Source organism: Anguilla anguilla, chromosome 1, assembly GCF_013347855.1.
Source record: "Anguilla anguilla isolate fAngAng1 chromosome 1, fAngAng1.pri, whole genome shotgun sequence".
NCBI lineage: Eukaryota > Metazoa > Chordata > Actinopteri > Anguilliformes > Anguillidae > Anguilla > Anguilla anguilla.
Window position 1 is genome coordinate 83,534,651 of NC_049201.1, and position 20,890 is coordinate 83,555,540.

Below are 20,890 nucleotides of genomic sequence, written 5' to 3' on the forward strand. Positions count from 1 at the left end.
TTACAATAACTCATTAGAGATTTGGCTCCAATTAACTCTCTCCATTAACTCAATCAGAAGTAAAAGTGAATACATTTAAATTGCTTTAGAAAGGAGAAAGGAGTGTATATCATTTCCATAAACGTTTCTCATCTGAAGAGAGAGGGGGAAAAAGAGTGAACTTATAAGAAGTTCCTCTTCACACTCAGCTTTAAGACTGAGACAGAGGCATGATATAAATATCTGTGGTTTTACTAAATGATCAGAGCCAGAATATTCTGGTGCCACATATTTTAATGAAAGCAGTTTGTTTTCACTGCAAGCAAAACATAACAGTTTTCAGCTGACAGTATACCTCAGATACTCGCTCTTGATTGGCTTAATGCTACTGTGCAGCAAAGCTTGCTACTAAGCAAGACTTTCTGTGCTCATGAATCTCACATTTATTGGTGGTTATTGTTATCTACCGATGTCAGGTCTACCGATGTCAACACCTCTATCGTTTTGAAGAAGGGTTATTTGTTACAGATCGCTTGCATATTTGATCATATTGTGGTAATCAGAGCAGAGGTGGAAAATCCAGGTTCAGAAAGTAAAAGTTGTCCCCAGGATTCTGTTCCAATCACCAGGATTTGCTCATCAGCACAATTCTTCAGCCAGGAGGAAGAACTGATTAGTGAAATCAGCTGGATGAGTTCATGGGCAGAAGAAACATGGCAGGGCTTTACTTTCTCACCCCTGGAGTCATAGTATCTGAGTCATAGTATCACTCACTACACTGTATGGCCTGGACCACAGCAGCCATCATCCAGATTAGAAAGTATGACTCACTTGCCCAGAACCTCCAAGCACAACTCTATGGTTCATAAACCATCTCAGAGAATCGGTCTGATCTAGGATCAGTTTTGCCTTTAGGCCATTATGGATAAAGCTTGGATATCAAGAGAGGAAACATGATCTGAAATCAGCTCTCTTACTCTGAGATACTCTAGGAATATGTAATGTAATGTAATGTAATGAATAGGGATGAAGGTCAGTTTCGGTTGGGGTGGAGTTCAGGAAAGACTATAGGCACCTGCCTGAACCCCCTGAACCAGTAAGAGGCTCTTTTCATTTCCAGACCAAGTAAACTCAGTTCCAGTATGGAACAGTAAAGCATACTTTTAAAATTTAAGATCACACTAAAATGGACGAACCAAAGCTTCAACTGATGCAACAGGCACTCATTCAAACTTATGTCAGAGGTCTCTGGTTACTTGTTCATCCCTTCCCAATGGGAACACATCTCAGTGACTCTGTGCACACTTGCTTGTATTTGACACACTGTATATTTTCATGTTTGTATTTCATATACAATGCACGCTATTTGCTTATTTTTGGTTTATATCACCTACAGTACATCTCAACCATTTTGATTGTAGTTTATATATTTTGGGGAATAAGCGTATGCATGCCCGTATCTAGTTATTTTGCTGGTCTACACACCTAACTTATATTTAACTGTGATTTAAGTTACTTTCTAAGTGTTGCATTGACATTCCTACCTTTATACATACACTTATTTGAAATGCTATGTCTGTTTATTTACAGCACTGTGTGGCCACTCTGGTTCCCTTTTAACAGTGCAACTGAAGGCGCACTTATGTGTGACTGAGTCTCTTCCTGTGTCTCACAGCCTTCAGAGAGTGACAAACGCAGCCAGTGACACAAACTCTGCGCTTCAGAGAGCTGACGAGGCCTCAGTGTGGGATTAAAACACACAGAGGAGAGAATCTGCAGAGAATGAGAAATGATGGAGATCAGAGTGAAAGAGTCTCTTTTTGTCTTGAACTTTACAGAACTGCTGTCTGTTTCTGCTAGATTATCCATCTTATAAATTGCTGTTGGTGGAGGATTTTTCCCAAAGTACTGTAACCCTGCTGCAACATGCATGTTCATGTAACCCTGCTGCAACATGCATGTTCATGTAACCCTGCTGCATACATGCTCCAGTGACACCATTACACGTTTATATAACCTAGTTACACACACGCTCATAACTCATGTACATGTGCATGTACTCTGTTACATTAAATGGGAAGAATATAATGCAGATTAATGTAGATTATAGTCTCCAATCTCAAGTCACTTTTAAAGGCAAAGTCCAAAATCCTTTAAAACAGTGTTTTAGTTTGACATTTTACATTGCCTTGTCATATTGACACCATTTTTACTTTCTGTCTGTTTAGCTATTTGAAATAATGCATCTTTTTATTTGTTTTCTTTACATACATTGTTTTATTATGTCTATCAATATATTAGGATTTAATTGAGCATTGTAAAGCACTGTGAACCTTGAACCTCTGTTTTGATAAAGATTATTATTATTTTCTTCATATGGCCGTCATGTTTTGCCTGCAAACCCCCCCCCCCCCCCCCCCGCCAAAAAAACAAATTAAATAAAATCATTTTTATATTAATTCCATTTTATTCATGTGTGAGCATCTATTTCATCTCTGTGAAATGTGAAAGATACAATAATCCAGTCGGCTGTATGTGGTAAAAATCATCTTTATGAAATATCAGCATTGAAATGCAACTAATTATGTGCATGATGGACCGTATAACAGGCAAAGCCAAACCAAAGTTCTAAAAAGTCGCATGAACATCAACCACAGAAACAGTGCTGCACCAGCAGAACTGAACTGAGATGTGGAATAAAATAAAGAATAGAACAGGCTGCAGGAAGTGAGCAGCGCTTTAACTGTCTGTGGTCAGGGTGGCACTCGCCTGAAATTAGGCATCTTCACCCAAAGCCGCGCCCGCTACTCCTCTGCACAAAAGAGCCAAGCAGGGGCACCTCACAGTACCCGCTTTGGGGCCCCAGAGCAGTGCTCCAGGTGGGGATGGAAACTGCAACCTCAGAGCTCCCAGAGTCACACTCTGGACCCCAAAACCACCATACTGCACTGCTGCGATACACAAAGATACGAAAACTACGCCTGTCCACTCCTTTCATCTTCTGTGAAAGTACAGTGTGTGCAATCTTTATGTTAATACGAGGGTTATAGGCTAAGCTACAGCAGCTGTTTGTTGATGTTTTGTCTTCATGTCAAAAATCCGATGCATGAAACATAAACACGACTGAGCAATGTATGGTATCAATGGTAAAGCAAGCTGATTGTGGCAGTAAAAATTACCACGGAGGGATAGATGGATGCAATACATTCAATCTACCTGTAGATGGGGCAATTATTAAAATCGATGAGTCCTGTATGTACATTTCAGATCAATTTCTTGGACGATCTTTTACTAAACTGAATTAAATAATCTGGTTTAGGTAATGGATTTTGTATAGGGCTCCTGAATGTATCAGTGATTACCTGTGCCTGATGCCTATCACACCTTTTACAGTCACTTTTATATTAACCTCTACTGTACATGTATTGGAATAGGGGTGGCACAGTGGTGCAGTGGGTAGCACTGGCGCCTCACAGCAAGAAGGCACTGGGTTCGAATCTCGGGTTGGGGCCTTTCTGTCTGGAGTTTGCATGTACCTCCGGGTACTCCGGTTGCCTCCCACGGTCCAATAACATACAAATAGGCCAATTGGAGACTCTAAATTGCCCATAGGTATGAATGTGAGAGTGAATGGTGTGTGTTCCCTGCGATAGATTGGCAGCCTGTCCAGAGTGTATTCCTGCCTCTCGCCCAAAGCATGCTTGGATAGGCTCACGCACCAGCTCCAGCTTAGGATAAGAGGGTATAGATAATGGATGGATTGATGGATGTATTGGAATTGGCAAAGCCTCAGATCTTAGCAACAGTTTGTGTTGTAATCCGGAATCATTTTTGTGAAGATAGTAGTTATGTTTATTTTATAAGCATAATATGCCAAAATGAACATAAATATTGACATCTGAATTTCAATAATACAGTGGGGGCAAAGAAATGAGAATTACCCAGTCTTTTTGAAAAGGCACTACTGGTCCAGTCCAGACACAAAGCAAAGACTCTGTATATTTTATTCAAACGCTTGTATCCGATAAAATCTAAAACGTGTATGACCTTCAGGAAGTGAGTCAGATCTGTAACACATTGTTTTATATTTAGTTTGAAGTACTTTCTTCACGGTCACATTCAGCCACACTGCTCTGTCTGTAAGGCTGTTTTATACTAATGGCTCATTAGCAAACCACTGAGGCCAAATCAGAATTCTCTCTTGGTAAGTGTGTTATCATATCATTTCATTTAGTCTAAATTGTGTTACAGTATTTTGTGGTGCACGAAGATTAAACTGGAATCAAATATTAAATAAAATGTATTTTCTGACTAGAAATGATTGCTGCTTTTTCCATACAAATAACATTCATCAAGTAAAATGCTGGTTGAATCTCTGCTTTCTGGAATCTGTGTGAGCTCTTCATGAAACACAAAGCATTATTAGGCATCAGCAGCACATTACCTCACTGTGTGTGCTTGAGTAGTAATTGTTATTCTGGTATTTCTGCAAATTAATAGAATACTCTGACAGTCTTTCTTTGTGCTGTTCATTTTCACAGTTTTAATAATAATCAAGGCCTGTATATGTGTATTTGGATAAATATTTTCAATCTGATGCAGCCATGCTCTTCAATACCTTGTTGGTAATCGTCCTCTCTGTGTCAGGTAAATTGTTTTGTTTTTTTTCCAAATGTAGTTCTGATTTTTCAGTCTACATATAAAGTATTTATCAGCGTGTGTACCTATTTATTAGTCTCTCTTCATTATCTCAATCAGAAGCCAAAGTGAATACATTTAAATTGCTTTAAGGAATGTATATAATTTATATAAAATAATGTTCTACAGTACATTAATTTAGAGTAGTGCAACATCGCTCATCTGAAGAGACAATAAATAGAGAGAACCTTTAAGATGAAGTTTCTCTTCACACTCAGCTTTAAAACTGAGACAGAGGCATGATGTAAATATCTGTGGCTGTACTAAATGATCGGAGCTGTTGATTGTGCATGTTGCATTCTTAGAATGACGACACAAGTATTCCGGTGCCACGTTTTAATGAATGCAGTTTGTTTTTACTGCAAGCAAAACATAACAGTTTTCGGCTGAAGGTATATGCAGACACTCACTCATAACTAGCTTGGTTTGCTACTACATTCTAGCAAAGCGAGCTACTAAGCACGACTTCCTGTACCTGCGAATCTCACATTGATAGGTGGCTACTGCCATCTACTGACATCAGTTAGTATTGAAATTCAAGTACAATTATTGATGTTTCATAGTTTTGGAGAAGTTAGGTGCACTTGTTTTAAAGTTTTGTTAATTGAATCCCTTATCTGTCATGTTGCCAACACAACTGTGTTTTGAAAGATTTCTGAGCAGTGTGTTTGTGGGTGTGTGTGTGTGTATGCGTGTATTTGCGTATGTGTGTGTGCGTATGTGTTTGTGTGTCTGTATGTGCTTGTGTGTGCGTGTGTGTGTATGTGCAGGAGAATACTACTGTGAGGCAGAGAATGGGATTGGGACAGACACCTCTCCTCCTAAACGTCTTGATGAGCAGTGTGAGTATATCAGTGTATCTCAGCTTCAGACATACAGAGCAGAGAGTCAGTATCTCCTGAGTATCTTTAGGAAACATTGCAATAGTAAGACACTGAGTAAAGCAGTCACACTGGCCAGTGGAGGAGAAATCAGTTATAATTACATTATCATACAGTGATGAGTGTGACTTTTCTTTAAAACTGCAGGACCTGTTATTTTCTCTTTCAGATCCTCCGAAGAGCGTCTCAGTATCAGTGAGCCCCTCTGGTGAAATAGTGGAGGGAAGTTCAGTGACTCTGACCTGCAGCAGCGATGCCAACCCATCAGCGCATAGACACACCTGGGTTAAGAATAGAGCTGAACTCTCATGGAGAGGATCCAGTTACACCATTGAAAGCATCACACGGCAGGATGCAGGAGAATACTACTGTGTGGCAGGGAATGGGATTGGGAGAAAAACATCTCCTACTAAACACCTTGATGTGCAGTGTGAGTATATCAGTGCATCTCAGCTTCAGACACACAGAGCAGAGTGTCAGTATCTCCTGAGTGTCTTTGGGTCACTTCACAGCAGTAAGACACTGAGTAATGCAGTCACACTGGCCAGTGGAGGAGAAAACAGATATAATTACATTATCATACAGTGATGAGTCTGATCATACTGACATGTCTTAACTAAAACATGTAGTCATTTTGAGCTACTAAGCAAGACTTCCTGTACCTGTGAAACTCACATTGATCGGGCCTCTGCCATCTACTGACATCAGTTATTATTGAAATACAAGTACAATTTTTGATGTTCCATAGTTTTGGAGAAGTTAGGTGCAATTGTTTTAAAGTTTTGTTAATTGAATCCCTTATCTGTCATGTTGTCAACACATCTGTGTTTTAAAGGATTTCTGAGCAGTGTGTTTGTGTGTGTGCGTGCGTGCATTTTTGTGTGTGTGTGTGTGTGTGTGTATGTGTGTGTGCGTGCATTTGTGTATGTGTGCGCATGTGTGTGTGTATGTATGTGTATGTATACATGTGTTCGTGTGTACGTGTGCGCATGTGTGTGTGTGCGCGCCTGTGTGAGTGTGTGTATGTGCGTGTATGTGTGTCTGCATGTGTGTGTGTGTGTGTGTGTGTGCGTGTGTATGTGTGTCTGCGTGTGTGTGCGTGTGTTTGTGTGTGTGTGTGTGTGTGTGTGTGTGTGTGTGTTTTTGTATTTTTCAGGTGTTCTGAGCCAGACGGGATGGGGAGTGACTTACACCCCTGAGGGAATCTGTGCCTTAAAGGGGTCTTCAGTAGACATGAGCTGCTCTTACTCAAATCCCACATCTCACACAGTGCAGAAAACATTCTGGTTTATTCACTGGAACAAGCCACAGGAGCCTGAGGACCTGTCCAAGGACCCAGAGTATTCTCACCGTGTGGAGTACCTGGGGAATCAGAACAATGACTGCACTTTCAGAATAAAGCAACTGAGAGAAACTGATTCAAAAACATACAGATTCAGGTTCCTGAATGAATGTGATCGATATACTGGAGAAACTGGTGTCGCGTTGGAAGTCACTGGTAATTATTTTATGCTATAAACTCAGAGGATTCTCTACCTACAAGTATGACTGGTAGCTTTATTACAGGTTTAATTTGCTATTTGCAGATCTACAGGTGATGCTGAATCCTGACACAGTCACAGAGGGACGGAGTGTGATACTGACCTGTAGCACCACCTGCACTCTGACTGGCAGCCCAGCCTTCATCTGGTACAGGGACGGAGCTCCTCTGCCCTTCACTGGTCAGAGTCACCAGTTCAGAGCCAGCAGTGAAGACCGAGGCAGCTACACCTGTGCTGTGAAAGGCTATGAGCTTCATTCCCCTGCAGTGGCTCTTAATGTGAGATGTGAGTACCAGAGGCCAAACTTCTTCAAATCTCACAGTTTTGAAAGTATTCAACTATAATTTTCAGCTAAATTGTACAGATTATACTATACTGCATGTAAATGTTCTGTCATTATAGCATTGCATGAAACTTCAATACCTGAAAACATGCCATAATGCAATGATGGGAAAACACAACATACAGTATGATTGAGTCAGGTTTAAATTTCACATGAAACTACAAATCATTGTTCCCTCCTTCAGATTCTCCCAAGAGCATCTCAGTATCAGTATATCAGTATATTTCTATAGATGTCACCCCTTAGTGTGACATCTATATAAAACAGCAGGACCTGTTATTCTATATTTCAGATCCTCCTAAGAGCGTCTCAGTATCAGTGCGCCCCTCTGGTGAAATAGTGGAGGGCAGTTCAGTGATTCTGACCTGCAGCAGTGATGCCAACCCACCAGTGCAAAAGTACACCTGGTATAAGAAGATTGGATCTGTATTCTTGAAGAGAGGATCAGAATGGAGATACACCATTCATAAAATAAAATCTGGGGATGCTGGAGAATACTTCTGTGAGGCAGAGAATGTGATTGGGACAAAAAGATCTCCTAAACGTCTTGATGTGCAGTGTGAGTATATCAGTGCATCTCAGCTTCAAACACACAGAGCAGAGAGTCAGCAACTCGTGAGTGTATTTGGATTTCTTCACAGTAGTAAGACACTGAGTAAAGCAGTCACACTGGCCAGTGGAGGAGAAATCAGATATAATTACATTACCATACAGTGATGAGTCTGATCATACTGACATGTCTTAGGTAAAACGTGTAGTCATTTTGAGTTTGCAAAGGGCAAAAAAGGTACCAGATGCAGCTGTTCAACATTAAAAAAATGTAGTTATCTTTATTAATGAAGATGCTAAAAAGACATATCTAAATACTTCTGTCACTTTTGAAAACTTGATTCTGCTATGTCATTTTCCAACTACCATAAAAAGCTACAGTATATCCAGTTCATTTTGTAACAAAGCATGATATACTGGGATATTTGCTGTAACAGGTTCTACAGTCCTTTTCCCCTCAAACCACACAATCCGTCGTTGTTAGAGGCACCAAGGCTTTATTGTGAACTCGATACCAAAAACACGGAAACAAAAACAAAACAAAACACACAGGATAAGGACGGGGATTAGATGGCATGCCGCTCCCGCGTGCGTCTCTCATTCCAGCACCCCGGTCTCACTGCAGGCAGAGCATATAAACTATTACCAATCAATTGTAACTGCAAACTGGCCTGGTTGTAGGCCAGCTATACTGCTCCCACTCCGCCTGCAGATGGCGCTCTATCCACACCACCTCTCCACATCACATTGTGAGATTTCAGCTCCTTTATAAACATTACTTTGAAATAAATGTCTCTGCTAGTGTTTTGAGATGGGACATAGTGAGTGAGAAATTATATGGAATTGACCACATTTTTCTGATGATTTTAGATGCTCCCAAGAATACCTCTGTGTGTCTTTTATGTAAAACTGCAATACCTGTTATTTTCTCTTTCAGATCCTCCTAAGGGCACCTTAGTATCAGTGACCCCCTCTGATGAAATAGTGGAGAACAATTCAGTGACTCTGACCTGCAGCAGCGATGCCAGCCCACCAGTGCACAGATACACCTGGTATAAGAATAATAGAGCTGAATCCTCATGGAGAGGATCCAGTTACACCATTAAAAGCATCACACAGCAGGATGCAGGAGCATACACCTGTCTGACAGGGAATGGGATTGGGACAGACATCTCACCTCCTAAACGTCTTGATGTGCAGTGTGAGTATTTCAGTGCATCTCAGCTTCAGACACACAGAGCAGAGAGTCAATATCTCCTGAGTGTCTTTGGGTAACTTCACAGTAGTAAGACACTGAGTAAAGGAGTCACCCTGACTAGTAGAGGAGAAATCAGAAATAATTACATTATCATACAGTGATGAGTCTGATCATACTGACATGTCTTAGGTAAAATGTGTAGTCATTTTGAGTTTGCAAAGGGCAAAAAAGGTACCACGTGCAGCTGTTCAACTTTGAAAAATGAAGTTATCATTATTAATGAAGATGCTAAAAAGACGTATCTAAATACTTCTGTCACTTTTGAAAACTTGATTCTGCTGTGTCATTTTCCAGTTACCATAAAAAGCTACAGTATATCCAGTTCACTTTGTAACAAAGCATGACACACTGGGATATTTACTGTAACAGGTTCTGCAGTCCTTTTCCCCACAAACCACACAATCCGTCACTGTTAGAGGCATCAAGGCTTTATTGTGCGCTCGATACCAAAAACACAGAAACAAAAACAAAAACAAAACACACACGATGAGGACGGGGATTAGATGGCATGCCTCTCCCGCGTGCGTCTCTCATTCCAGCACCCTGGTCTCACTGCAGGCAGAGCATATAATCCATTACCAATCAATTGTAACTGCAAACAGGCGTGGTTGTAGGCCAGCTATACTGCTCCCACTCAGCCTGCAGATGGCGCCCTAACCACACCATCCCTCCACATCACATTGTGAGATTTCATCTCCATTATAAACATTACTTTGAAATAAATGTCTCTGCTAGTGTTTTGAGACGCAACACAGTGAGTAAGAAATTTTATGGAATTTAACACATTTTTCTAATGATTTTAGATGTTCCCAAGAATACCTCAGTGTGACTTTTCTTTAAAACTGCAGTACCTGTTATTTTCTCTGTCAGATCCTCCGAAGAACGTCTCAGTATCAGTGAGCCCATCTGGTGAAATAGTGGAGGGCAGTTCAGTGACTCTGACCTGCAGCAGCAGCGATGCCAACCCACCAGTGCAGAACTACACCTGGTATAAGAATAATAGAACTATATCCCCATGGGGAGAATCCAGTTACACCATTAAAAGCATCACACTGCAGGATGCAGGAGAATACTACTGTGCGGCAGGGAATGGGATTGGGAGGAAGAGAACTCCTCCTAAACTTCTTGATGTGCAGTGTGAGTATATCAGTGCATCTCAGCTTCATACACACAGAGCAGAGAGTCAGTATCTCCTGAGTGTCTTTGGGTAAAAACAAAACAAACACGATAAGGACGGGGATTAGATGGCATGCCGCACCCGCGTGCGTCTCTCATTCCAGCACCCTGGTCTCACTGCAGGCAGAGCATATAATCTATTACCAATCAATTGTAACTGCAAACAGGTGTGGTTGTAAGCCAGCTATACTGCTCCCACTCAGCCTGCAGATGGCACCCTAACCACACCATCCCTCCACATCACATTGTGAGATTTCATCTCCATTATAAACATTACTTTGAAACAAATGTCTCTGCTAGTGTTTTGAGACGCAACACAGTGAGTAAGAAATTTTATGGAATTTAACACATTTTTCTAATGATTTTAGATGTTCCCAAGAATACCTCAGTGTGACTTTTCTTTAAAACTGCAGTACCTGTTATTTTCTCTGTCAGATCCTCCGAAGAACGTCTCAGTATCAGTGAGCCCATCTGGTGAAATAGTGGAGGGCAGTTCAGTGACTCTGACCTGCAGCAGCAGCGATGCCAACCCACCAGTGCAGTACTACACCTGGTATAAGAATAATAGAACTATATCCCCATGGGGAGGATCCAGTTACACCATTAAAAGCATCACACTGCAGGATGCAGGAGAATACTACTGTGCGGCAGGGAATGGGATTGGGAGGAAGAGAACTCCTCCTAAACTTCTTGATGTGCAGTGTGAGTATATCAGTGCATCTCAGCTTCATACACACAGAGCAGAGAGTCAGTATCTCCTGAGTGTCTTTGGGTAAAAACAAAACAAACACGATAAGGACGGGGATTAGATGGCATGCCGCACCCGCGTGCGTCTCTCATTCCAGCACCCTGGTCTCACTGCAGGCAGAGCATATAATCTATTACCAATCAATTGTAACTGCAAACAGGCGTGGTTGTAAGCCAGCTATACTGCTCCCACTCAGCCTGCAGATGGCACCCTAACCACACCATTCCTCCTCATCACATTGTGAGATTTCATCTCCATTATAAACATTACTTTGAAATAAATGTCTCTGCTAGTGTTTTGAGACGCAACACAGTGAGTAAGAAATTTTATGGAATTTAACACATTTTTCTAATGATTTTAGATGTTCCCAAGAATACCTCAGTGTGACTTTTCTTTAAAACTGCAGTACCTGTTATTTTCTCTGTCAGATCCTCCGAAGAACGTCTCAGTATCAGTGAGCCCATCTGGTGAAATAGTGGAGGGCAGTTCAGTGACTCTGACCTGCAGCAGCAGTGATGCCAACCCACCAGTGCAGAACTACACCTGGTATAAGAATAATAGAACTTTATCCCCATGGGGAGGATCCAGTTACACCATTAAAAGCATCACACTGCAGGATGCAGGAGAATACTACTGTGCGGCAGGGAATGGGATTGGGAGGAAGAGAACTCCTCCTAAACTTCTTGATGTGCAGTGTGAGTATATCAGTGCATCTCAGCTTCATACACACAGAGCAGAGAGTCAGTATCTCCTGAGTGTCTTTGGGTAAAAACAAAACAAACACGATAAGGACGGGGATTAGATGGCATGCCGCACCCGCGTGCGTCTCTCATTCCAGCACCCTGGTCTCACTGCAGGCAGAGCATATAATCTATTACCAATCAATTGTAACTGCAAACAGGTGTGGTTGTAAGCCAGCTATACTGCTCCCACTCAGCCTGCAGATGGCACCCTAACCACACCATCCCTCCACATCACATTGTGAGATTTCATCTCCATTATAAACATTACTTTGAAACAAATGTCTCTGCTAGTGTTTTGAGACGCAACACAGTGAGTAAGAAATTTTATGGAATTTAACACATTTTTCTAATGATTTTAGATGTTCCCAAGAATACCTCAGTGTGACTTTTCTTTAAAACTGCAGTACCTGTTATTTTCTCTGTCAGATCCTCCGAAGAACGTCTCAGTATCAGTGAGCCCATCTGGTGAAATAGTGGAGGGCAGTTCAGTGACTCTGACCTGCAGCAGCAGCGATGCCAACCCACCAGTGCAGTACTACACCTGGTATAAGAATAATAGAACTATATCCCCATGGGGAGGATCCAGTTACACCATTAAAAGCATCACACTGCAGGATGCAGGAGAATACTACTGTGCGGCAGGGAATGGGATTGGGAGGAAGAGAACTCCTCCTAAACTTCTTGATGTGCAGTGTGAGTATATCAGTGCATCTCAGCTTCATACACACAGAGCAGAGAGTCAGTATCTCCTGAGTGTCTTTGGGTAAAAACAAAACAAACACGATAAGGACGGGGATTAGATGGCATGCCGCACCCGCGTGCGTCTCTCATTCCAGCACCCTGGTCTCACTGCAGGCAGAGCATATAATCTATTACCAATCAATTGTAACTGCAAACAGGCGTGGTTGTAAGCCAGCTATACTGCTCCCACTCAGCCTGCAGATGGCACCCTAACCACACCATTCCTCCTCATCACATTGTGAGATTTCATCTCCATTATAAACATTACTTTGAAATAAATGTCTCTGCTAGTGTTTTGAGACGCAACACAGTGAGTAAGAAATTTTATGGAATTTAACACATTTTTCTAATGATTTTAGATGTTCCCAAGAATACCTCAGTGTGACTTTTCTTTAAAACTGCAGTACCTGTTATTTTCTCTGTCAGATCCTCCGAAGAACGTCTCAGTATCAGTGAGCCCATCTGGTGAAATAGTGGAGGGCAGTTCAGTGACTCTGACCTGCAGCAGCAGTGATGCCAACCCACCAGTGCAGAACTACACCTGGTATAAGAATAATAGAACTTTATCCCCATGGGGAGGATCCAGTTACACCATTAAAAGCATCACACTGCAGGATGCAGGAGAATACTACTGTGCGGCAGGGAATGGGATTGGGAGGAAGATAACTCCTCCTAAACTTCTTGATGTGCAGTGTGAGTATATCAGTGCATCTCAGCTTCATACACACAGAGCAGAGAGTCAGTATCTCCTGAGTGTCTTTGGGTAAAAACAAAACAAACACGATAAGGACGGGGATTAGATGGCATGCCGCACCCGCGTGCGTCTCTCATTCCAGCACCCTGGTCTCACTGCAGGCAGAGCATATAATCTATTACCAATCAATTGTAACTGCAAACAGGTGTGGTTGTAAGCCAGCTATACTGCTCCCACTCAGCCTGCAGATGGCACCCTAACCACACCATCCCTCCACATCACATTGTGAGATTTCATCTCCATTATAAACATTACTTTGAAACAAATGTCTCTGCTAGTGTTTTGAGACGCAACACAGTGAGTAAGAAATTTTATGGAATTTAACACATTTTTCTAATGATTTTAGATGTTCCCAAGAATACCTCAGTGTGACTTTTCTTTAAAACTGCAGTACCTGTTATTTTCTCTGTCAGATCCTCCGAAGAACGTCTCAGTATCAGTGAGCCCATCTGGTGAAATAGTGGAGGGCAGTTCAGTGACTCTGACCTGCAGCAGCAGCGATGCCAACCCACCAGTGCAGTACTACACCTGGTATAAGAATAATAGAACTATATCCCCATGGGGAGGATCCAGTTACACCATTAAAAGCATCACACTGCAGGATGCAGGAGAATACTACTGTGCGGCAGGGAATGGGATTGGGAGGAAGAGAACTCCTCCTAAACTTCTTGATGTGCAGTGTGAGTATATCAGTGCATCTCAGCTTCATACACACAGAGCAGAGAGTCAGTATCTCCTGAGTGTCTTTGGGTAAAAACAAAACAAACACGATAAGGACGGGGATTAGATGGCATGCCGCACCCGCGTGCGTCTCTCATTCCAGCACCCTGGTCTCACTGCAGGCAGAGCATATAATCTATTACCAATCAATTGTAACTGCAAACAGGCGTGGTTGTAAGCCAGCTATACTGCTCCCACTCAGCCTGCAGATGGCACCCTAACCACACCATTCCTCCTCATCACATTGTGAGATTTCATCTCCATTATAAACATTACTTTGAAATAAATGTCTCTGCTAGTGTTTTGAGACGCAACACAGTGAGTAAGAAATTTTATGGAATTTAACACATTTTTCTAATGATTTTAGATGTTCCCAAGAATACCTCAGTGTGACTTTTCTTTAAAACTGCAGTACCTGTTATTTTCTCTGTCAGATCCTCCGAAGAACGTCTCAGTATCAGTGAGCCCATCTGGTGAAATAGTGGAGGGCAGTTCAGTGACTCTGACCTGCAGCAGCAGTGATGCCAACCCACCAGTGCAGAACTACACCTGGTATAAGAATAATAGAACTTTATCCCCATGGGGAGGATCCAGTTACACCATTAAAAGCATCACACTGCAGGATGCAGGAGAATACTACTGTGCGGCAGGGAATGGGATTGGGAGGAAGATAACTCCTCCTAAACTTCTTGATGTGCAGTGTGAGTATATCAGTGCATCTCAGCTTCATACACACAGAGCAGAGAGTCAGTATCTCCTGAGTGTCTTTGGGTAAAAACAAAACAAACACGATATGGACGGGGATTAGATGGCATGCCGCTCCCGCGTGCGTCTCTCATTCCAGCAACCCGGTCTCACTGCAGGCAGAGCATATAATCTATTACCAATCAATTGTAACTGCAAACAGGCGTGGTTGTAAGCCAGCTATACTGCTCCCACTCAGCCTGCAGATGGCACCCTAACCACACCATCTCTCCACATCACATTGTGAGATTTCATCTCCATTATAAACATTACTTTGAAATAAATGTCTCTGCTAGTGTTTTGAGACGCAACACAGTGAGTGAGAAATTTTATGGAATTTAACACATTTTTCTAATGATTTTAGATGTTCCCAAGAATACCTCAGTGTGACTTTTCTTTAAAACTGCAGTACCTGTTATTTTCTCTGTCAGATCCTCCGAAGAACGTCTCAGTATCAGTGAGCCCATCTGGTGAAATAGTGGAGGGCAGTTCAGTGACTCTGACCTGCAGCAGCAGCGATGCCAACCCACCAGTGCAGAACTACACCTGGTATAAGAATAATAGAACTATATCCCCATGGGGAGGATCCAGTTACACCATTAAAAGCATCACACTGCAGGATGCAGGAGAATACTACTGTGCGGCAGGGAATGGGATTGGGAGGAAGAGAACTCCTCCTAAACTTCTTGATGTGCAGTGTGAGTATATCAGTGCATCTCAGCTTCATACACACAGAGCAGAGAGTCAGTATCTCCTGAGTGTCTTTGGGTAACTTCACAGCAGTAAGACACTGAGTAAAGCAGTCACACTGGCCAGTAGAGGAGAAATCAGTTATAATTACTTTATCATACAGTGATGAGTGTGACTTTTATTTAAAACTGCAGTACCTGTTATTTTCTCTTTCAGATCCTCCAAAGAGTGTCTCAGTATCAGTGAGCCCCTCTGGTGAAATAATGGAGGGCAGTTCAGTGACTCTGACCTGCAGCAGTGATGCCAACCCACCAGTGCATCGATACATCTGGTATAAGAATAATAGAGCTGAACTCTCATGGAGAGGATCCAGTTACACCATTAAAAGCATCACACTGCAGGATGCAGGAGAATACTACTGTGAGGCAGGGAATGCGATTGGGAGGAAGAGAACTCCTCCTAAACTTCTTGATGTGCAGTGTGAGTATATCAGTGCATCTCAGCTTCAGACACACAGAGCAGAGAGTCAGTATCTCCTGAGTGTCTTTGGGTAACTTCACAGCAATAAGACACTGAGTAAAGCAGTCACACTGGCCAGTGGAGGAGAATCTCATGAAGATATAATTAATTTAACATGATGAGTAAGCCAGATGATACGGACATGTCATAAGTTAAACGAGTAGTCATTCTGAGTTTGCACAGGGCAAACATACATACCGTATATACTGTAGATGTTTTAGTCCAAATAATTGTTACTCTCAATATACCAAGCAAACAGGTTTGTGTGTTTCTTTTTCTATTTTTAACCTTTCTAAACAATGCTAAATAAAATGTCTTATCTAAATTCTGCTGTCATTATTGAAAACTTTTCTAACCTGTGTCTCAAGGGCATTTACCAAACCCCATGAAACGATGCAGTAAATTCTACTCATTTCCAAACAAAGAAAGCATTTGCAGTGTGATATTTCAGCTTCATTATAAACTTTCCTTTGCAATAAATGAATCTATTTGAGACAAATCACAGAGATTGAGAAATTATATGGAATTTAACACATTTCTCTATTGATTTCAGATGCTCCCAAGAACACCTCAGTATCAGTGAGCCCCTCTGGTGAAATAGTGGAGGGCAGTTCAGTGACTCTGACCTGCAGCAGCGATGCCAACCCACCAGTGCAGAACTACACCTGGTATAAGAAGAATGACATTGGTTTCTGGCAGGCAGGATCTGGACAGAGTTTGAACTTTTCTAACTTTAGATCCTGGAACAGAGGACAGTACTACTGTGAGGCACAGAACAGACTTGGAGCTCAGAATGCTTCTGCTCTACTGGTCGCAGTACAAGGTATGACCAGAACATATTTTATACGATATTTGATACGATATTGATTATGATCCATAGGCTACAAACCAATGCTGATCATGATATTGGTGCTACAATCCGAATTGGATCATGGTAGATAATGATGATGAGCAGTTTAACTAAAAGTATCATGATGCCAGCATTGAATTCAGTAAAATTCAAATGTACTGAAATTTCATATAAGGGGTGTATTTAAACATTTATGAACTTTCGCCTTAAGGACCTTGGTGAGGCATGTGATGAAATGAACACTGCTATATCATAACTGACAGGGCTACATCTCTCTGACTTTGCTTAGGAGGTCAAACACTGATCGTGGGTGCAGCTGTGGGAGTGGCTGCCATTTTGGCTCTTGTGTTTCTGGGTGTTGTGTGCCTGAGGTACGTGGTTGTAAATGAGTCGGTTTGTAGTCACTCCAGTGTGAATTACTGTATGTCTGATTTAGACTCATAGTTTAAAACGAGTGCACATTTTTGTGGAATGTTTTTGTCAAGCATTAGCTACGTTACATCATGCTGATGCCATACTCCCCCCTCTAATGTCTGATTAGTGCTTAGACCACTGAATTATTAGACATCTTGTTTTATTGAGATGTCAATTTTATAAACTCTGACTGATGCGTTTTAGTGTCCCAATTAGTTTATCAAACCTGTATGATGGGGTAACAGAATCCCCTTAAAGCTTGTTCTTAATATGAATCATGTGGACAGTTACAGACCATAACAAAGTCAAGCGCATCAATTTGCCCATGAGCTCCAGTGTTGGTTTGAATAAAGCAGAACTACATTTATTGGGCAGGAAGAAACCTCTTATAACTCAGGCTCATTTCCTGTAACCAAATGAAATCTGAATAATAAAAAATATACACATACATGGGCACTATTGCCTCAGGAATACACATCATTCAAACAAAAGCAAAATTCTGTTTATACAAGAGGGGGCTGTTTAAAGATTTGTCTGAAGGTAGATTTACTTTTTATTTTTCTTTCTTTTCTGAATAATCAGGAGGAGAAAATCAACAAAAGAGACAGAAGGGGACAGGCAGGTGAGTTAATTAAATCAGTCTACATATATGCATACATGTATTTATCTACGGACGTAATATAATTTTGATAATGCATAATGCATTCTTTAAGCAAAAACAGAAATTTGGTTAACATTGTCTATGATGCCTGTCTATAATGCATTATATACTTATAATGCATTATAATCTGCTCATAATACAGTATAGAGTTATGAAGATTGATTAATACTCATAATGCTTTATAACAGTAATCATGAGACATGATTTATTTATTTATATAGCACCAGTGTATTGCTAATAGGGATCCTAAATAAATAAATAAACCTTTCTTACAAATAAGTAGAAAGCATAGCAGTGTGTGCCATGTGACCTTGAAGATTTATTAGATTATGCACAGATTTACAGTATGAGGTTATGATCTCTTATGTGTGTTCACATGCTTAACGGAAATATTTCAGGAGTTAATTATGTGTATTCCCCTGTTAAGGACAGTTTCATTTTCTCAAAAGGGGTTGGAGTATGTGACAGTAACGTTACACAGTACAATACTGCTTATGTGCATGTAATACTCTGTGCATTACATAGAGAGCCAGGGAGAATGACTTGTATTGTATGTGTTGTATTCACCTGTTTCCAATGAATAAATACACACTGATTATTGTTGTGATGGTGGTTTATTGCTATTGGTTATTGCAAACATATGCTTTGGAATGAAAGAAGTACTTCAATATGCAATCTTTCCAAGATTTTATGTAAACCCACTGTAAAACAGGTCATGTTAGCGACAAGAAATCGTATTAAGTGTATTACGTTTGTATGTCTGGTTCAGTCGATATTGAACTGCTGATGGCATGTATTTGAAAATAAAACATTGATTCATTAGCTGATTTTTTTATATCAGGTTAAATGCATGTTTTGACGTTAATGGGGGCGAGTAGCTCACTCCAGCTCTGAGGAGCTCACTGAAATGAACAGGTACTTTCTGTGGATCTTTCCCATCCTTCTCCTGCCTCTTTTCTTTACCCTGCAGGGGAATAAAAGCCCCATTTATGGCAACGTCTCAGGGGTGGCAATGAGTCACACTGGAACACAGGGTACGGACAGAGACGACAGTGAAGTTCCCCTCTACGCCTCTGTTCAGCCCGCTAACACCCGCAACCAGGAGCAGGTTCTGTACTCCACTGTTCAAAAGCCACTCCCCCAGTGTGAGGAGGGTGTTCAGTACGCCAGCATCCATTCCGCCCCTCCAGTGCTGCCCCCAGGTGAGAACATCCCACCTTTATACTACCTGTGCTGACTGTCGCTGTGTCAGGTCTATTATCTCTCTCCAGCAGCTTTTATCACAGGCTGCTCTCTCTGACTGGAGCCAGACGAGGCCTCTATGGAGTCAGCAGGAGAACGACCCTCACTGGACAGACCAGAGTGTCTCACTGGACAGACCAGAGTGTCTCACTGGATAGACCAGAGTGTTTCACTGGATAGAACGGAGTGTCTCATTGGATAGACCAGAGTGTCTTACTGGATGGACCAGAGTGTCTCACTGGATAGACCAGAGTGTCTCACTGGATAGACCAGTGTGTCTCACTGGATAGACCAGAGTGTCTCACTGGGGAGAGCTGAGATGGTTGTGCTGTGATTTATGTTGGAAACAAAATCAAAAAGAAGTATTTAGATTCTAACCGTAGTAGATGTGTTACATTTACATCAGCGTGTACAATATTAGAAATGAATGATAGCAAAAGAACGTACATCCATAACACTTGGTCATGTAAGCATGTACAAAACACACCCTGGAAACAAAATACAAATGAGCATTTCAGAGAAAAATGCAAATGTGCATTTCTGAAATTCCAGTACTTCTCAGTACATCTGTAACAGTTCATATATTGATGTGTTTGTAGGACCGGGTGTTGCCTTGATGCACACTATTTCTATATTTTGGTTGTTTGTTTGTTGCAGTCCCAAAGCCCAGTTCAAGTATTTTAAAATGTTGTAATCTCTCGCTGCTGCTTTGCTAAGAACTTCTCTGCCTGGTCAAAAGAAGAACGCGGTAATACGAGGACTGGATGTTCCGCTGATCTAGATTCATCATTTGGTTTGTTCCGCTTGTCAATTTTCTTCTCTTTTCATCTCCCTGCCTTGTGACCTCAGCCTATGACATCACAGTGATGTAATGTTTTCCAAAATTCCAGATAACTGTTCTGTAGCTAAAGCTTCTGCTTGTGCTTCATGTTGCAAGGTGTGTCTAAATGTTATAAAGGCTCAGGCAGGATTGACTTAAATGAGAATGAGAATCTCTGTGATTTTAATAGAGTCTAAATGCGCTGTTTTCTCCATGCAGGTCACCTGCACCATCCATAAAGGAAGACTGTGTTCTCTACAGCACACTTCGAAAACTGGACAAGTGAAAATAAACCAGGAAGATATCTTGCTTCATAAACTGTGGACCAATGCTGGTTATTCAGCGTAAATTTGGACATTTCTTTTAATGTGTGAGCATTTCCTATGTTTTTTCTTGAACTTTAAACAGCAAATTGTCTGCAAAGTAATCCTCAAGCGGTATGAACCAAACATTTCCTTCACTGGATGATACATCTAAGAGTATTTATTAAAACCAGTGAACATAAACTCTCCTCATGAACTCAGGTCACATGACTGTGCCTTTGTCACATGACCAAGACGACTGTGGTTATTACATCTGCAATGATGTACTCAGAATGGATCATTCCTTTGGCATTCTATCAAAATTTACATGCATTTCAGCTCATGTCTTTATTCTGTACAGAAAGTATTATCAAGATGTTGGTGACTGAAAGCCATTATCATTGCTGAATGTATTCGTTGGCCAAATATACTGGAGAATTGAGCTTTATATATTCAATTTTTTAAATTTTTTTATTAATACTTGTATAACATTTACATTACTATGACATTCTTGTGC

The 20,890-nt window shown here is 41.3% G+C and overlaps 2 protein-coding genes across 2 annotated transcripts in view; both read left to right on the forward strand.

Annotated features, from left to right (window-relative positions):
- Nucleotides 1–20,890, forward strand: part of LOC118232142 (basement membrane-specific heparan sulfate proteoglycan core protein-like) — a 1,449,502-nt gene that overhangs the window by 793,052 nt on the left and 635,560 nt on the right. The window lies entirely within an intron of this gene.
- Nucleotides 1–20,890, forward strand: part of LOC118232246 (B-cell receptor CD22-like) — a 282,573-nt gene that overhangs the window by 197,531 nt on the left and 64,152 nt on the right. The window contains exon 5 of the mRNA XM_035427045.1: nucleotides 17,931–17,970. Within this exon, the coding sequence (XP_035282936.1) occupies nucleotides 17,931–17,970 (40 nt within the window). The remainder of the gene's footprint in view (nucleotides 1–17,930; nucleotides 17,971–20,890) is intronic.